General features: G+C 36.9%; 2 protein-coding genes across 3 annotated transcripts in view; both read left to right on the top strand.

Annotated features, from left to right (window-relative positions):
- Position 1: 1 nt before the first annotated feature.
- On the top strand, positions 2 to 6,431 carry LOC110994012. The gene is made up of 12 exons (XM_022260479.2): positions 2 to 68; positions 865 to 1,200; positions 1,317 to 1,667; positions 2,171 to 3,150; positions 3,219 to 3,336; positions 3,805 to 4,245; positions 4,329 to 4,500; positions 4,575 to 4,715; positions 4,900 to 5,092; positions 5,162 to 5,604; positions 5,695 to 5,840; positions 5,955 to 6,431. Exons 2-12 carry the CDS (start codon positions 996 to 998, stop codon positions 6,320 to 6,322), a joined length of 3,558 nt encoding a protein of 1,185 aa, XP_022116171.2. The 5' UTR covers positions 2 to 68; positions 865 to 995; the 3' UTR covers positions 6,323 to 6,431.
- A 1,178-nt stretch (positions 6,432 to 7,609) lies between these two features.
- The window catches only part of LOC110994033 (transcription factor GATA-6), a 28,091-nt gene continuing 16,759 nt past the window's right edge, over positions 7,610 to 18,941 (top strand). The window contains exon 1 of one of the 2 annotated variants that reach the window (XM_022260507.2): positions 7,610 to 7,737. In XM_022260507.2, the coding sequence (XP_022116199.1) occupies positions 7,710 to 7,737 (28 nt within the window). In that variant the 5' untranslated portion in view covers positions 7,610 to 7,709. Of the gene's footprint in view, positions 7,738 to 10,060; positions 10,273 to 18,941 lie in introns of those variants that run through there. The other variant, XM_022260509.2, reaches the window with a different exon arrangement.

Genomic DNA, 18,941 nt, shown 5'->3' with positions numbered 1-18,941 from the left:
AACGCGGCGCGCGCCCGCTGCTTCCTGCGGCGCGTAATGTACGCTTTACGCGCGCTGCACACACTCAGGTAGGAACATCTCAAGAATTACGTGTATATTCAAACCTTTACACCTCGTACCACACTCAACGAACAGTTGTCGTCGAATTTTATATCCATTATTCGCAGAGTGTTCATGTGAAAATATATCTGAAATCATAGTGACCTAATCCTACTAACGAATTACAATTATTACAATTTCTATTTGTGTTTTTAGTATTACTAATGGTTATATACACATCAGAAATGAGTCTGCCATTTTATATACCCGCTATGTTATATCTAGGAAAACAAATACACAAGCAATAGAAATATCTACGCAATCTTATATTTTAAAATCAAAAAATCTATTTCGTTATAAAATCGACTGTAATTTATATTACATTTTTCGTTTGGATCTTTCGTGAACTAATCAATTAGTAAGTATATTATTGTCAAACATACTTATGGATACTTATTTAATTTCATTATTAATTACAATTAAAATACTAACTAAAATGGACGTGTTAGAATGGGTGTTTCATTCAGTAATATATTTATAACTGTAATATGTACATAGAATATTATTTAGAATTTCTGTCTGTGTTATTGGCTTCCAAAACAATAGTCAAAAACAATTTAAGGCTTTAAGTGTGCCGCTTATTTAAAATAGCAACACAAGATTTCTTATTAGAAGAAACCGTAGTCTTCTGTCTTCTTGTAGAATATTTACATTTAAAAAAATATTACCTAATTCCGTTAAATGTTCAACGATTAATAAGAAAATAAGTTCGGTGTTAAGTACAAAGTGATAATCAAAAATAAACTTAAATCGATTTATTTGTAGCGAGAGAGGTCTCGGATCAGTTTGATGTGGGGCGGTGAAGTGTGGAGGACGCGGCCAAGCGTGTAATCGACACACTGCCCTCATGAGGGCCGCCCCGTAGCGCCCGCAGCGCCCACAGTGCCATCGGGGTCATGCTCGCTGCTGCTCTCGCGACGCTATCCACCTTCGCTGCGCTCGTCGTCGCCACTACTGCTGCTGCGCCGCTCCTCCTGGTACTTCGCTCGGCCTGTGGTTTCAACGACACCTTTCTGTTCTCGGAAACGGCTCTCGAGAATTTTATCGCGTCCTCTGGGCGAATTTCACCACCGCGTCCCTTTACAGTTCTGAACTACAACGGTTCGTAAATTATTTATATTTCACTATAGTTAATAATTGCTCTCATTCTGAAAATAAATGATTTTATAAAAGTCCTATAAATGTTAATTCTTCGTAAAATAAACATATTTTTGCAGATACGTGTGGTAGAGGATGGCAGCAACACGTTGCGACAGCTGGTTTAAAGATAGCAGTTCAAGGTGGAGTTGTGGTAAGCGCAGGATGGGGTGGCGCTGCCTTGTGTGGAGCGCTGTCCATGCTGAATCTTGCCCCTGCATCCTGCGCTGACCCACACGCGCGTGCTGCAGCCCTGGCTGCACTTGCCCTGCGCCTGCGTTGGCGGAGTGCCACTTTGCTGGTGGCGAGTCGAAACCAACAGTCGGATCTTTGCACATCTATCCTGAAAGAAGTAGAACGAGCCCTTCTTGATGTAGGATTACAACTGCGTCAAACAGATATTCAATCTAAATATAATGAGAAAACACACAGTAAGTGTACTGACTTATTTTTTGAAATAATTATTTTTATATTCCCTTATTCAAAATTTAAATAAAATTATGGAAAAATATATAATTTGTATAATTTAAATGTGAAGGAGTAAATAATTTAGAAATGCAACATAATATGTAATAAGTAAGTAAACTTTTTGTGCCGAATAATTAAAACATTTTTGTTACGCTAAAAAATCATTACGCCATGGCTATCAAACTATTTAATCGCCTTCCAATCACTGCCATATATTGCTTTCAAGGGGAAGGTGATTAAAATTCAAGATTTATAGGCAAGATGCCTTCATAGCGTATTTGGACCATAGTTTTGCCAACAATTATACATTTCTTAACTTATTTTTATAAAATGTTAATGTTCTTAATCTGACATGATGAAAATATAACATTTGCAAGCCAATTTTTTATGGTTGTAGGGTTTTTTAATTAATCTATCTAAATTTACTACTTCCTTACAAATAAACGATTTATTTATTATTTTCCAGTTTCTATTATCTGCGATGATCGTAACTATGATGAACGGAACAAGCAGTATGCAGTTCACCCCGTGTTAATAGTACGGCGACCGCTTGTTTCGACAATAATGCATTCTGCAAAACATCGGTCTTTTGCGTACATTTATGATAATATAAAATTACAAAACGATTTAACTAACAATACAAAAACGAAAATAAGACGAAGATCTGCTCGTAATGATACTGAACGACAGTTAGAATGGACCGAATATTTTCAATATCACAGAGTCAATTCCACTTTTCATTCGATGGCTTCAGTTGACATTGATAACACAATTAAACAAAATACGAAGTTGAAAGGACTCAACCCCGCGGATTATCTAAACAGTTTGCTATTTATTGAACGCGCTCCGATCGACACCTATACCTACTTGCTTGAAACACCGTATAACAATACCGGAACCATCATGTACTCTTATGATTTGTATGAGAGTAAAATGATCGAGGGATCAGCAACCTGGGAGCTGGTTACAACATCATTAACAGAGACCACCCAATCGGCAGATGGGAGTTGGCACACGGATGTGAGATGGGAAGGGGGTAGTGACTTCGAGGCGTGGTGTATAAATCACGCAGAAGTTTATCAAGAAATTGGAGTAGAGCGGATGCCGGGAGAGGCAGTCTGCGCGGTTGGAGCAGCGAGTGCGGCAGGTGCGGTCCTAGCCGCAGTTATGATTACTGTAGTTGTACTGCGTCGTGCAATCAGTTGGCGGCGTGGCGTGCGTAGGCGTCCACGTACTGCTGTCGTGCTGGCTCCAGTAGACTTCGAGTTCCCGGCGGAAGAACAGCGGCGCGTTGGTGAGGGGATGGAAAGTGTGTTAAGCTGGTTACAACAACTACATGATCTGCCTGACCAGCCTGACTTACTGAAGCGACCGCTCGCTCCCTCTGCTCCCTCATCAGTGTGTAGCGTTTCGAGGCTGTCGCCCGATGGAAGGATTCGGTACAAAGTAATAAAGTAAAACGAAATTGGTATTACACAATTATGGGGTCAGTTTGAAAATAAAGTTTTTTTCAGGGGGATCCGGTGCATATGAAGTACCTTCCTGTGGCTACATTGGAGCTTAAACGAAAGGCTATCGATGTGCTACTTGTTATGCAAAGTTTGCGACATGAAAATCTCAATATTTTTATTGGTAAGTGTTTTAATATTGCTGCCATTTCTTACAAGCTGCTCTTTCAATATGATCGAATGTTAAATAAGAATCTAAAAAATATTAATCTAATAGGTAATAAGATTTCTTTGCCTGACACACGACGTCGAGATTTAGGGTCTGAGGCACGCCGGTTTCCTGACAATTTTTTTCATTTCTTATATTATAATAATATACGTAAAGTTAAATGCGCACATATACTGAAAGTCCTTTGGTCAGCCGGTCATTGAACCCACCTCAGGGATGAGAGTAGACTGAAGCCAAGCTAAGCTAGCCAAGACCAAAACAAAAGCGGTTCCTTTTCTAAGATTGACTCTTTTCATTTTGACAGCTGTTCATTTGTTTCCCATCTAAAAAAGTTTGTTCATATGAAAACATGTCGTGTTATTAGTACGCTCTTGCTAGATTAGGAGAGCGTATATTAAGTACTACAACAGTGTGTGTGTGCAGGGTGTGTCTGTGTTGCACGACCTGCATTGGTGTACGGTGCGGGTGCGCGCGGCTCCCTTCAAGCAGTATTGCAGGCGGATGAGCTGCGGCTAGACTGGACATTTCGGCTGTCACTGCTGACGGACCTGGTTAGAGGAATGCGCTATCTACACGCGTCACCACTACGCGCCCATGGCTGCCTTACTTCACGTGCCTGTCTTGTCGATGCGCGGTGGGTGCTGCGAGTGTCAGACTATGGTGTTGCCCAGCTAGGGCATGCTCAGGGGATGCCCATAGGACTACGGTGCCCCCGCGACTTGCTATGGAGCGCGCCTGAGGTGCTGAGAGTCGGCGATGCAATGCCCCCTACTCAGTCAGCTGACGTGTTCTCCTTTTCTATCATCATGCAAGAAGTCATCGTTCGTGGGGAACCCTACTGTATGCTCAGCTTTACGCCTGAAGGTAACATAATTCTACACGTGCTGTATGTACTTTCATATTATATTTAGTGGTTGTCGGGAAATATCATGTAAACTTTTTTATAGAAATAGTGGAGAAACTGTGTCGTCCACCGCCATTAATCAGACCGTCAGTGTCAATGGGTGCAGCGCCGCCTGAAGCGGTCAGTATTATGCGTCAGTGCTGGAGCGAGCAACCTGAGCATCGCCCTGACTTTGACCGTCTTCACGAGGTTTTTCGCCAATTGCACAGTGGACGGTACTGACTCACGTTGCCCCATCTACAGTTTGAAATTTACTTTAACCATTTCACGATGAACTTAATTGTTTTAGAAAAGTAAACATCATGGATTCAATGTTTGAAATGTTAGAAAAATATAGCAATAATTTAGAAGAATTAATTAAGGAACGAACAGAGCAATTGGACATCGAGAAGAAAAAAACGGAGCAGTTGTTGAACAGAATGCTTCCCAGGTATAGAATGCTTCCCAGGTATAGAATGCTTCCCAGGTATAGAATGCTTCCCAAGTATAGAATGCTTCCCAGGTATAGAATGCTTCCCACGTATAGAATGCTTACCAAGTATAACAAGCGTTGCCATACTGGCAATTGGTTCGAGTACATTCTTGTAACGTTCAACTGACTTTTTCTTATCTAGAACCGTGGCAGAGCGGTTGCTGTTAGGACTTCGCGTGGAACCCGAAATGTTCGAGGAGGTGTCAATTTACTTCAGCGATATCGTGGGTTTTACTTCTATTGCTGCGAGAGCAACGCCCGTGCAAGTTGTCGATCTCCTTAATGACTTATATACTACTTTTGACGCAGCAATCGAACAATACGCTGTATACAAGGTTTGAACTACAATTTCATTATTTTTCCTTTTTTTCGAAGTAAAGGTGTGTTAATAGCTCCAATTGCAGGTAGAGACAATTGGTGATGCGTATATGGTAGTCGGCGGTCTGCCAATACGTAGTACGGATCATGCTCAAGCAGTTGCCACTATGGCGTTACATTTGCTCCACTTAGCTGGTCGGTTTCGTATAAGGCATTCGCCATCCACCCCGCTTCATCTGCGAATTGGATTACACACTGGACCCTGCTGTGCTGGCGTTGTCGGCCTTACCATGCCGCGATACTGTTTGTTTGGAGATACCGTCAATACGGCTTCTCGTATGGAGTCAACGGGAGCGGCATGGCGCGTGCAGGTGTCCACTGCGACTGCAGAAAGGTTAGCGGCGGCAGGCGGATTCCGTTTGCGCTCGCGTGGCCTCACGCAGATCAAGGGAAAGGGTGCTATGCACACTTACTGGCTACTTGGCAAGGAAGGCTTTGACAAGCCACTCCCCACGCCCCCTCCACTAGAGTAAGTAAATCTCTTCATTTGTTTCATTAATGCTCACGTTCACAGTGTGTTTGTAGACATTAACGACAATTTTTTCTTCTAATTTTTTAGGTCTGAAGAGGTACTTTTCGAAACAGACGGAGAGAATGACAGTGAATCGTCTGATATCACTAACGTTGTGGATCTCGGTCGGACTCTCACAGCCCCGCAGCAGACGGTAGAGCGGCAGAGCTCAGATCCCTGCGCCCAGTTCCTCGGTAACTCGGTTTGAAATGGCAAAAACTACAAAGTAGAAAATTTAATACAGTAGTAATCCAGACAACGACCAATTATATATAAACATTATTACAGTTAATACAATTTTTATCTAGGTGAGGGCAACCAAGGTGGCGCGCTGTCTGCGGAAAGCAGCCCATGCTTACGGTCAGCCGTAGATGGGATGCGGGGTAGCGCTACGCTTGGAAGAAGTATGGCATTAAGCGGTCGTAGCAGCGCAGGTGCAGCGCGCTTTCGCTACCTACGTTCTTCCCTTTCCAGCTGCTCAGTGGCGGGATCGCTGGAAGCACCAGCACCGCGCGTTTTGCGGCGACAATGGTCGTTGGAGCGTGGGGATGCTTTAGCTGCGGCGGCGGCGGGCCCAGATAGCGGAAGCATGGCGCTGGAGCCCCTGGCGTTGAGGGCCCCCCCTCCGCGGCCAGCGCCCCCACGCTATAGAACCCGCGCCGACACCGAGCGCTAACCCCTCCCTACTCAATGTGTCCCCGACAATAACTACTTTTACGCAATAATTCGTCACGTCCCAGTCTAATGCAAGGATCCTGAAAGGCTAGAGACGTTCGATATATATTTAATAACAAATTTAATAATAAAACACGTTTCTAGTGTGAAGTTAACTTTTATATTCCATATGAGTCAGACTCTTGTCAAGGTAATTCCCGTTGCGTCGTACCTTCTACTCCTTGTGTAGACACCTCGTAAGTGTTGTTGTGATTTATAAATAAAAATAATTATTATCAATAGATTGTAGATATTGTGTACTTTCACTGTCGATGTCGATTATTCATATTTTTTATGAGTGCTCCTCGAGGTTAAAAATTTCTACTCGACAAATCTTGTATTTTTGAAATTTTTTCATCTGAATAAATCTTAAAATTATACTGTGCTTATTTAGATACCTCGTGATATTATCTTATAAGTCTGTATACACCAATCTAGGGGAGATATTCTAGTTTGATAAAAGCGCCCCCTATGAGCCTTAAAATGCAGAAAAAAACCTGGAACCTACTCCATACAGTTGGTTAGTTTGTAACATAGTATATTTTAATTACAACACATCCTAGAAATACAGTGCGTACATACGATTTAATCTCGTAAAAATAATAGATATAGAAACGCCAGAGCCATCCAGCCAGCGAGCCATTAATAGAGCAATTTAACACAGCCTTTACTAACGTAACTTAAAGCGTTGGATCTCATTTAGTTTACACGGGAATCGTCTAGATGTCGTTAATATACATTTATAAAGTAGAGCTAAATTGAAATCAAAATATTAAGAAGATATTTTATTAATACTTTGTTCTATATTTTATACTTCTCAATTATTCTGTCGGTTCATGCAGTTAATTTTTTTTCCGATGCAGATAACATCTGAAATATTGTTCTTTACAGAAACCAACTTTATATTATTCTCTTCTATTTTGTAGGATGAAGCAAATATTTAACAAAATTATGACAGTAATTGTGTTATGTTTATAACATCGAATTCATTTCCGCATGGTTAGCGGTAACACTCTTTGAGAGTATGTAGTTAGGAGAGGAGAAAGGAGCAACTTAGATTAAGTTCAACAATGATTAACGCTTATTTTTAGTATTATTAAAAATAAATACCCAACAAACTAAAGAAATTCTCTTCATTCAGATCGCTTGATTTTAAATTAATATTTACCGTAAATCTACTGGAATTTATTGTATTGGTAAGTGCTGGGGCGGCGGGGCGCGGGCGGCGGCGTCAACTCTCGCGACGACCTCCGGCGAATGGCGAGCGGCGACCGCGCGCACATCTCTCGCGGCGCTGACGCGATGAGCCGCTCTGTACACGCGCGCAACACCGCTTCTACCGCCACACGATGGCCACAAGGACCGACTACCACTTTGGTGAGTTAACCCTGCACATTGTTTTTGACAGCAGCAATTAACCTTTCAAAGTTATAATCAACTTTTTCACATCTACCCTTTACATTCGTACAAGCGATCGCGGAGGCCGATTTAAAAACAAATGTACATAAAGGTACTTGTTACATTGCCACTAGACGTAGTAAACGGGTGTCTTAACATATATTTAATGAGAAATAATATGCGAGAGGGATATTATATTTTGTATTGTGACAAAAGCGATCGACTCCGATACTCGTTAAAAATGTGAGCGTGAACTCTTGGCCCTCTTATCGCGAGTCGGCCCTCGCCGCGCTATGACACTACTACTTTGGTCACATTGGCCCCATCACTACCCAACTTAGACCAGTAAACTGATATCTTATTAGCTGAATATGGCTATAATCCCCTTCGATTTAATTTGAAGATAAATGTATCTATAACTGTATATTATTGTATATTAAAGGGTTTTAAAACCCTGGCTTTATTTGTCTATACATATCACATATTTAAATAATTTTCCAGTTATTAACTAGATTAACTTACTAATACAGATTGTAGATTATATATGTAGATTATAGCACAAGCTATATTCTAACATCATAGATATTACCTCTAGGTAATATCTATGATGTTAGAATATGTAGGAGTAAATAAAAATAATAATTTCGTCGGCCAATTATTTCTTCTGGAATCGCTAGGACCACCGTTATGCGTTACCAACTAAGTAAGACAAGACTGTTAGGTAGATAAGAGCAAAACTTTAAATAAAAATATTGAGAAGTTGTGAAATCGAGTCGAATACACATTATACAACTGTTGAAAAATACCAAATGAACTTTATCATTTTATTTGTATAAATAATTAAACAGAGTACTAATAATTATAATAAAGTGAAGTGAACAAAGGTTATGGTTGAAACAATAACATTTATTTTTAAAGCATCCAACTAAAATAGGTAACTATATTTTCCTCAATCTCGTATTATTCTTAACCAATGCTTTGCATGTTGGAGTTTACCAGAAACTGGAAGGCCATAACATATTCTCTAGATATATAGTAAATAGAAATATAGGAAAAAACATATATAGAATAAATACCGTGGATTTCCATGTGAGGGTTTTAAATTTCGTGTTAGGGTAAGTTATAGAGATAGGTGAACAGTGAGGGTTGTTTAGCCATGAATAGAATGAAGCGGGTAAGAAGCAACCGTGGATGGCAAAGTCGGGTTGGGTAGGCCTTGCCATACATACCTGGACCAAATCCAGGACGTAATAGAGAAGGCACAAATTAAAAGTACCCATAACCGACCTCATTCTTGGTGTATGTCATGGAAGTGAATGAAGCGAGTAAGGTACATCTGGACCGTAGAAAGTAGAGATTTTCGCTTTCGGAAAAAAGGCGTGAAGAAATACCTAAATAAATAAAAGTACAAAACTTCGCGCGAACTAGGCTGATTTGAGGACAAATTAATCTGACACTTATGGAGTTTTTTTATTGGTAGGAAGCTCACCTTATGTTAATTGATACCGCCGCCCATGGACACTCAATGGCAGAGGGCTCACGAGTGTGTTGCCGGCCCTTTTTGGTACACTCTTAATTTAGTACAGTATATACAATAGGTGTATATACAACAGCATCTCGCCTGTTTTTAAAAACAACATCTTATGTTACTTTATATTCATTTACGAGACGTTATTCACACTAACCATTCTTTCGATTTGTGTAAATAATGTTCAAAATACTTATATACCTACACGTGTGGGTCAATTGATTCAAAGAAATGAATGAGAACATGTTACAGCGAGCTGTGTATTGTACCGTGACAAACTGCGATGCAGCACGTACAACACGAAGGCATTGGGCGGATATTATAGTTTTATAAGTTAAGTTAGCTTAGCCCACAAGATAGTTCGCTAATAAATAAATTATATTCCGATATTTGATCCAGCACAAAGCAAACCTAGATTTGCGTAGTAACGGAAAGTTCTAAAGAACGTAAAACTGTAACTAGTAATCGAGCTATTGTTTAAAATTATTACGTACTTCGAGGTTTATTGCTTGCGCTGTGCACGTGAGTTACCTGTACCTACTCAGATATACCTACGAGGCTTTAAACGTCGTATGGTATGGGATAAAATCAAAGGGAAATTGTAGAGGGTTCGGTACAGGTAATGAGCACATCAGCACAAGACCTGGTGGAGGCAGTGGCAGTGGGGGGCGGCGGGGGCGGTGTCGAGACACGCGGAGTGGCTGCGCTTTATCATCCCGCGATTAGATAAAGCAAAACCGCTGAAAGCGAGGTGGAGGCAGTCAGTAGTAGCGACCCGCGCGCGCGCCCGCGCCACGCTCCCACCGCTGCTTATTCCGCCGCCGTAGTCAGCTCGTCCGCTGCCAGCAACGCTGTAAGAGCACGCAGCATGAGCACGGATGACGTGGTAGTGATGGACTGCTTACAGTGTTATCCAATGCAGTTGTCGACGGCACCCAATGTTAGTTGACGGCAATGAATCATTGTTGCGTGAAATGTCTGCGTTGGTGAGTTCTGTTGTGTTTCCTCTTTATTTCATTACAAAATACGTATTAAAAATGTGTAGCGGCGTGTTGTCGCAGAGTGCAGGCGGCGATAAGCGACCCCCCCCCCCCCCCACCCACTTCCGCCCGCGCTGCTGATAAGGGCCGGTAATGCGCCAACCGTTACCAACATCAAACATTGCCTAGTTCTTGTTTATGTAGACCCTTTATGAAAACATTGTTTATTGGGATACAAAGTATATATGATACATCTAAACAACATACATAACCTCTATCCATCTATCAGCGCTAACATTATATTTCACTTCATATAATACGATTATAATAATATACTATGTTTGTAACACTACAATAAAATATATAGACATCTATCTATAGGTCCTTTCTTACAGTGGATTCTGTGTTTAAAAAAAACTTTTTCTGTTGCAAATTGTGCATCGCTTATTGCAGGAATTAGGGTACACGATGGTTTTTATACCAAGTGATTTTTTTATCACTACCTTGAGAGGAACTGCTCTAAACACTACTTAAATGTATAAAGTATAATATTACTTAACGTTTATGAGTATTCAAATATAATTGATTGATATAATGATTAGCTTAGATTATTTTCTATTTCCTCCCTTTAAAATTTAATTTCTAAATTTTCCTTTATTAATTTATTTACACATTACAAAAACATACATATAAAAAAAGCAGGTTGCATAAGTTATTAGGTAATGGGCAGCCTTATCGCTAACTAGCGATTCTTCCAGAAAACTCTAATTTGTAACAATTAAAAACGAAGGAACACCAACAGAGGATAGAGTACATAAATAATTAACTTTTGAGTCAAGCTTTTGAGTCACAATCAGTAGTTTATTTGAAAGATGTTGATAATTTAAGTTGTTTTCATTGTAAAAAGTTTGCTATCATAGCTTACTATAGCTGTACCTCTATCACCCTGGCTTGATTCTTGCGCTACAGATCTTTTCAGTATCGTTTTGCAATTAGTTTGAGTCACTTTTAATCTCACCAGTTGCCTGAGACAAAATCATTCCCACTTACTCTACCCAAACGGAATGACATTAGAGAAAATATTATGATTATATTTTTAAACCTCATTTAATATTTATTGTGTATAAAGTGGGTAATACGGGTTGCATATAACAGTTCAAATTCAGAAAAGTAATTCAGGTGTTGCAGACAGATTATAAGAAAGATAATTGAAAGATATTTTTTCTACATTCTATTGTCTTCTGAAAATACCGTATGTATTTTATTGTATGCAGCACTATGTGGGTGAGTTGCACGATTGACGCAGTAGGGCCGAGGGCGTAACGCCGTTCTAGGTAAAATATTTTTTGGTAACTAAGTATTCAATAAAGGTTCAAATAAGACAATTAGAAGTTAAATGTATCATTCACTATATATATTTAATACTAATAATTTAGTAAACGTAAATAGTATATTAAGCTGTTTCTTTCCTCGCTCAACAAATAAATATATATATATATATATACAGCGAGAAAATCCTGCCAGTACACTGCCACAGCCGACAGGGACCATACTATTTAATTTGTTTTAATTTTCTATTAATATTTTTTTATTAATGTTGGTTATGATTATTTAAAATACTATTTATTTGTGTTTAAAAAGTATGGAGAAATTATTTATAAATAAAATAAAAAATATCACTAAAACAGGAATAAAAAAGACAAATAATGTAAATGATGCCATTCCTGATAAACGCTTTTCATCACTTTAGTCAGAAACAAAAACTGTATTCGATATTAACTAAATAGTTGTGTCTTTCTTATATAATATAATATACATAATATATACTTTTAAAAGAGATTTAATGTTTTTCATTTAAGGTTTTTATCCTAATCAAGTATAGACCGTAAAACAATTCTTGCAAAAATCGTAAAAAATTAATTAATATAATTTTAAATTTTTCCGACGTTTCCGCGAAAATGGAGGACACCGTGAGCAATTTCTGCAAAATAATGGGAAAAAATACAGATAATCTTCTGAAAGTTTTTGTGACTTATAGTCCAGTAATTATAAAGTTATAGTAAGTTCACCTCGGAATTTCAGATATCCAGTCCAGTCCAGTCCAGTCCAAAAGGGTAAAAAATAAAAAATTGTAGAGAATTTTACAAAAAAAACGCAAAAAATATCTGTGAAATTAAATAGATGCGTACACACTACCATATGCAGGTTTTGAGTCAACTTTTTGGGTGTCAATATACAAGTATTTACAGACTTACAGCTGGGTATCTCGAATTCCGATTCTTACCTAATTTAAGCTTTAATAACTGGACTATTATCATATGAATTACGTAATCTTATTTGTGATTTAAATTAAAATCGTTTTAGATAGCTTCAAACTTGCTCACAAAAAGTTATTCCTATTCTGTTATCACTTGTGTAACTTTGCAAAGAAAACAAAGCATTCTTAAGTAATTAGTAATCATAAATGAAAATGAGACCCGTTTATGTGTGGTCACAAAAAAATATTCAACCTTTCTGTCAGATAATAATAAAAATCCGATAACGCGTTCAAAATACGCAAATGGTCAGCAGTTATCATATATGACCACGTTTTTATGTAAACAATAGTTAAAGCTATGATGCCTCATGTTTTGGTCTGTATCCGGAACTGTAGACTGTCAAGCGATACTGACACATTTTTATCCGACTTCGAAAAAAGGAGGGTTTTCACTTCGTATATTTCATGGTGTGATATCGGATAACTTGGCGTTTATTTGATTGTTGGGCAGGAGATATGGTGGTACCGTGAAAAGAAATCAGAATTTGATGATGACATTCCAGAGCAATTGAGTGGTGCACACGTGGTTTTTTCATTTAAAGCACTATTTATTTATTTATCCGTTAACACTTCGTTACATTAAAATATAAAAATTGAACATAATTAAATGAAAAGAGGGGCAACTAGCAGCCTTATCGCATTCGAGCCATCTCTTCTAGGCAACCACTTTGAGTAAAAAAAATGGATTAAATTTCATAAGGTAGGCTAAAAGTGCAAAAATACATTTAGTTATTAAGAAGAAACTAAACTGGAACAAAAAATTAAACTAAACTGATACTGGATAGGTACGTGAAACAAAAAGTAAAAAGTGCACATGAATCTCGAAAATTAAATTCAAAATCAGTCTCACGTCAGTTAGTAGTTATTACGATGATGATAGGTAATTTAAATAAAATGTAATGTAATGTTAAAGAAAAATAGAGAAGGAGCTAAGCGAATAGCACTACTAAACATCATCCGATCATCTCCGGAATCGATCTGATAAAACAGTTTAATTTTTTTTTTTCCCGTTTATACAAACATTAAAACGTATGTCTCAAATGTTAGTATTCAGTTTATTATAAAATAGTCTCTATTGTCATTAGGCGTTGGGTGCGGCTAACGGCGTATTAATAAAAACAGTATTTTTGAACCTTTGAACTTGCGGTTATAAAATATCATACGATATAAGAAGATAAATAGATTTAACATAACTATTTACACCAAAAAGGCTTTTTTTAACGTATCTGTTTGTGACATCATAGCAAAAGAATTGTCCGATTGTGATTTTTTGATTTTATTTAAGATTATATATGTATTTTTATACACGTAGAAGACAAATCATTTATTTTAGTTAGCCATATTAAATAGGTGCTTTTGAGTCAAATTTGAAAAAGTGAATATGTGGGGCTCACATATTCACAAATATTGCAACCATAGATTTTACATTATTCTTTATAAAATAAATAATTAATATATAGATTGAAAGAGTGTGTGACATCAAAGTTAATTTATTTTTCTAGAAAATTAGATTATCCAAATTATAATTAGATTATAACATTAATGTTATAATATAATATTATATTATAGTATCATAGCTACTTTGATGATACAATAAGGTTGTCGGGTTTACTAAATTATTTTTTACAATTAGTATGTAATATGTATGGCCAAATATAAATACGGCTTCGCACGGGTGGACATTTATATTTGAAACATTTTTTGTATGTACATTGAATTGTTCTTTAATATTATCGAACATTTTTTTTCTACCATCAATAGTTTTCGCAGCGCATGCGATAAAATGTATTTTATAGGCATTTTATACACCTTCCCTAACATTATTGTAGTTTTAGTAGGGTTCCTTATTTTCCTTGTAACTTCTGCTTTCTTCTACTTTAGTTGTTTTTATTTATTTTATTCTTTCTCTATCAGAAAGAAAACAATATTAATATATAGGTATAAATCTATAAACAGAATATTAGTGAGCTAAATTGAATTACAAAATTAGTTAATATAGATTATTATCAAGCTATAACTTGCAAGCCTATTTCATGAATTCGTTTTCGGTTTTCGCCAGAGCGGTTACGTTGCATAATATAAGCGGGGTGAGGGACGGGAGGGGAGGTAGCGATAAGAGCTGCGGCCGCGCTGACCCGGCCCCGATACACCCCCCGCACCCCGCGTAGCACAAACTCTTCAGTAATGAATTTTATATTCTCTATGGTAAATGCAGACACTGTATTAACTTTGGCCTAGTGTAGTGTTTAACAACTTGGTGTTCACTGTTCACAGTGGGGCGAAAATTGACTCGATTTTTTTCATAAGACATTTTGAAAATTTACTTACTGTGTTTCGTTAAGAATTTTCTAGTAATTTCTTCATAAAATATAAACATTAAATTTTCTTAAGTGAACAATTCAACTTTTAATATTAAACGTTATGTATACACACTTGGCATAATCATTTTTAAATTGTGGGGCACATGGCACAAAAAAGCTTTAGAAACACTGGTCTAGTGGATTGAGCGTGTGTCATGTCGCGGGTTTGAATCTTCCAATGGACTCTATGTGTTAAAACTCTCTAGTACGTTGACGGAATACATCGGGAGGAAACCGGTGTGATTGGACCTATTGGAGAGATGCCAGTCACATTACTAATTTTCTATTAAATATTATAATAATTAATAATAAAGCCACATTTATTCCTTGAAAAACACACAACACACAATATCCACACACAAAAAATATCTATATATCATCTTTTCTTTTTTTTTCATGGACATCTTATTGAGTATATCTATTAAATATATTAGTAAAATAATTATCACGAAACAGATACATATAGCCAAGACTTAGTAATATTTAGAAACGTAACTTAGCGCGAACTATGACTCTGTCAAAATCCATTACATTTTCAAATTACCCTTAGTGCACCAAAAATTTTTACGCGACCTCTATACATTTATTTAACAACGATACATGTAAAACGGTAGTAATATTATTCTCTCTATAATATTCTTGGTAACTCTGTTTAGTGTCTGTATTAAATAAAAAAAATGTGACGTCACAGCCTTTTTAGCTGGCTTCAGATCTGATTCTTAATCATCTGTCAAAAAAATAGGTGATCAGCCCCCTGTGCTGCCGCCGTCGGGTTGTTGGGTCTAAGGCAAGCCGCTTTCCTCACGATGTTCGCCTGAACCGTCCGAGCGAATGCTAATTGCGTACATAGAAAGAAAGTTCATTGGTCTACAGCCGAACTTGCGATCCCGAGCATGAAAGTCGTATGCTAAAGCTAAAACTGCTCTTTGTGTCTGTATAAGACTGCCTTAAAAAATGTAACAACTCGATTTTAATAATAGCCTTATTTATTTGCAATTCGAATGGACGTGAATAAAAATTCTCGTTTAAATCTGTAATAGGGTTTTATAAAAACACATATTTAACTTGTCGATGTACATGCGGGGTTGGGGAGGGGTAGGCAGCGATAACAAATGACCTCCGGCCTTCGCCGGCCGCCGCTCAAGTATTAACAATGATTTACCATTATCTAAACAATTTTATCTTAAATAACACATCTATGCCCAGTACAAAAATAGCTGCTAGGAACCATAGCAGCTATTTTTTTAAATTTATTATCGGAGGTCTTAAGTAAGAGTAGGGATGCTCTGTACTTTGTAGGTCTTCCTTTCGAACAACTCGGAATCACAAGTCTTGATTTTTGATTAATCTTTAATTTATAATATTCTCAGTCCTCCTACAACTTATCTGCTCATAGTCAGAAGACTGATTGCACGATGCGCTCTTGAAAAAAAAAATTTATAATATTCTACGGTTTCGATATTTGTAAATGTGCGAGGAACATGTAATACAAAAAAACAATAATTGTATAGTAGTTTTATTCTAGGAGTACATTGTCTTCACATATAATTATTTAACTAATATAAATATTGCGGATCCTATTTTTAAAGAGTAAGACTAAGTAAGTCTTTTTTTTAATGAGAGAGATTGTGGAGTTTCTTGTCCATTCTTCTTCAAACGAAACTTTTGGAAGGGGCAACTAGAATCATCTTTTCAAAAGTGCTATTTCAGGTGGTCTAATTGGAATAAATGATTTGACTTATAATAAAAATAAAAAATTCAATTTAAAAAAATTAGAAAACAAAATAACCAGCTATACTTATTTATAATAGTCATATAAACAGAACAACTTGTAATCGTTAACACAATAGTATGTTACACAAATTTCACTCTTGTCTTTGGTTTTCCTAACTTTATAGAAAATTCTCTGTGGTTAAATTCTTAAGCATTAGGCAATTGTTAGAAACATGAATTATGTATGCCATTAGAACCTCTACACAGCCTTCTGTGCTTCCAGCTTTGTGTTTAAGATTATTATACCCCCAATATGATTGTGTTAAATACGCACATAAGAAGAAAATACATTAGACCAACATTTGTTACCACTACGGGAATAAAAAATACCTTAATTGAATCCCATATACATAATTAGTTAATTATCTGAATAATTAAACGTATTTGTTTTGTCAAATGTTATTTACAATGAAATGTTGATTTAGGGTACGTAAATGTATTTTTCTGATATAATGAGAGCTAAGAACGGGTTGACTACCAGGAATCAACATTATGAATTTAAAAGTAATGAGAATTTTTGGATTAACCAGAAAATGGCATGAAAAAATTGATTAAAGAGATACAAAAAAATTTTTGCGTATCTAAATAATCTATAATTTCTGGTTTCGATTCCAACGAATGGCATGGCATGGAAAAAATTCACAATAAAAATTGTTGGATAGAAAAACAGACGCAGAAATGTGTTTGCCCCATGGCCCATTACGGGGCTTAATCTATAACCCGTCCGTTCCCACGTGCGGCTAGTCACAACATGGGATTAGCGCGACGGGGGTCGATACTAGGAACTAGAAAAAGGCGATTTACAGCGCCCTTAAAGCGAACGATAAAATTGATACCAGTTCCGGGAGATTTGGCTGATGATTTGTAGGCAATACATTCAGAGAACTCCCGAATTTCACACTGATGACGTAATTATCTACTGTTATTTATTGCCGACATGGATTCGGTTCATGTTACACGTGTGGTGACATTTGTTTGATGCTTAGCACCAAATGTAAGATGAAAAATGGCAAAAAGCAACATGTTGTTTTTTATATCTGACCGTACATTAAAACTTCATATGTATTATTACTGCTAAATATTAATATGATATAAAATTGGTTCAATTAAAAAGATTCTTACGAACATTACGGTTAACTTTTAGAGTTGTTTTAACTGAAACGAATGATTTTAATATTCGATTTGTATGTATACAATTATAGCTTTGCTTCGGCTTTAAAGAGGATAAGATCTTTATATATCAAAGTTCAGGACTCTTAAGATTTAGAGTTAAGACGAAGACGCCCAAACCCAATAACTAACCAAATAACCTATCACAATCCATGTTTAACCAAATATTGATAGTGTGTCAATAACCAATCGACGGATTGTAATTGCCATCTGTCGATACAAGCTATCCATGGTAGGTCGGATCGGTGAGACCTTTGTAAGAAAATGACAGTTCAACTGTGCCAATATCTTCAGATTTTAACTTACACCAGTTTTTAAAATAATTAAAAAGCTACTTGATATGTTTTAAACATAGACGTGTATATTTTAATATTATTGTACGTTTTTATTAACTTTATTTGGTTTATATTGATTATCAAATATGAGTGTAAAGAGCGAAGAGATTGCATTCTATCCGTCGCCAAAAATGGATGGTCTTCGTAGGGATTGGTTATTGGGATGCAATCATTCTATCAGTATTTTCTTATGTTGTCAAGTTCAACTATCGTCAGTAGGTACACCGACATTACAGACAACCGTGTTTTTTAGGTATTACGTCATCTCTATTATTAATTTCAACGTATTTTTTGAAATCAATAATTTGAACTGTAATAACCGAAACTTATTAACATAGTACTTACAAAAGCTCAAAACAATATTTTTAAAAGCTCCCAGCAGATGCAAAGAGCAGGCCGTAGTGAAGCAAAATGGATGAGGCCTCACTCCAAATGGACTATGGAGGCTGATGATGATTAAAACTCTAATTTAAAATCACTTACACATACACACACAAATATAGGTATGGAATCGCTTGTCTATGCCTAAAAACATAAATCATACTCCACACATATCGCAGTAGTACAAACAGCGGGGAGTCCTTTGGTTGGGTTTAGCAGTCAAGTTGAATCACATATTTGTTTGTTTTTAATTTGTTTACTCAAAACAAAACCCTTAAGGGATTATAAACAATATATTTTTGACAGCTTGTCAAAGATTAAATATTAAAGAGCCATTCG

The sequence above is a fragment of the Pieris rapae genome, chromosome 10 (assembly GCF_905147795.1).
Source record: "Pieris rapae chromosome 10, ilPieRapa1.1, whole genome shotgun sequence".
In the NCBI taxonomy this organism is placed as follows: domain Eukaryota; kingdom Metazoa; phylum Arthropoda; class Insecta; order Lepidoptera; family Pieridae; genus Pieris; species Pieris rapae.
The sequence above is the reverse complement of the archived record's forward strand: the minus strand, read 5'-3'. Positions and strand labels throughout refer to the sequence as shown.

What these genes read in the sequence shown, in the direction of transcription:
- LOC110994012 (XM_022260479.2), top strand. Translation starts at nt 996, where the DNA reads ATGCTCGCTGCTGCTCTCGCGACGCTATCCACCTTCGCTGCGCTCGTC. An exon ending in TTGAACAGAATGCTTCCCAG is followed by an intron (nt 4,716 to 4,899) that starts GTATAGAATGCT and finishes TTTCTTATCTAG; the next exon opens with AACCGTGGCAGAGCGGTTGC. An exon ending in CCCACGCCCCCTCCACTAGA is followed by an intron (nt 5,605 to 5,694) that starts GTAAGTAAATCT and finishes CTAATTTTTTAG; the next exon opens with GTCTGAAGAGGTACTTTTCG.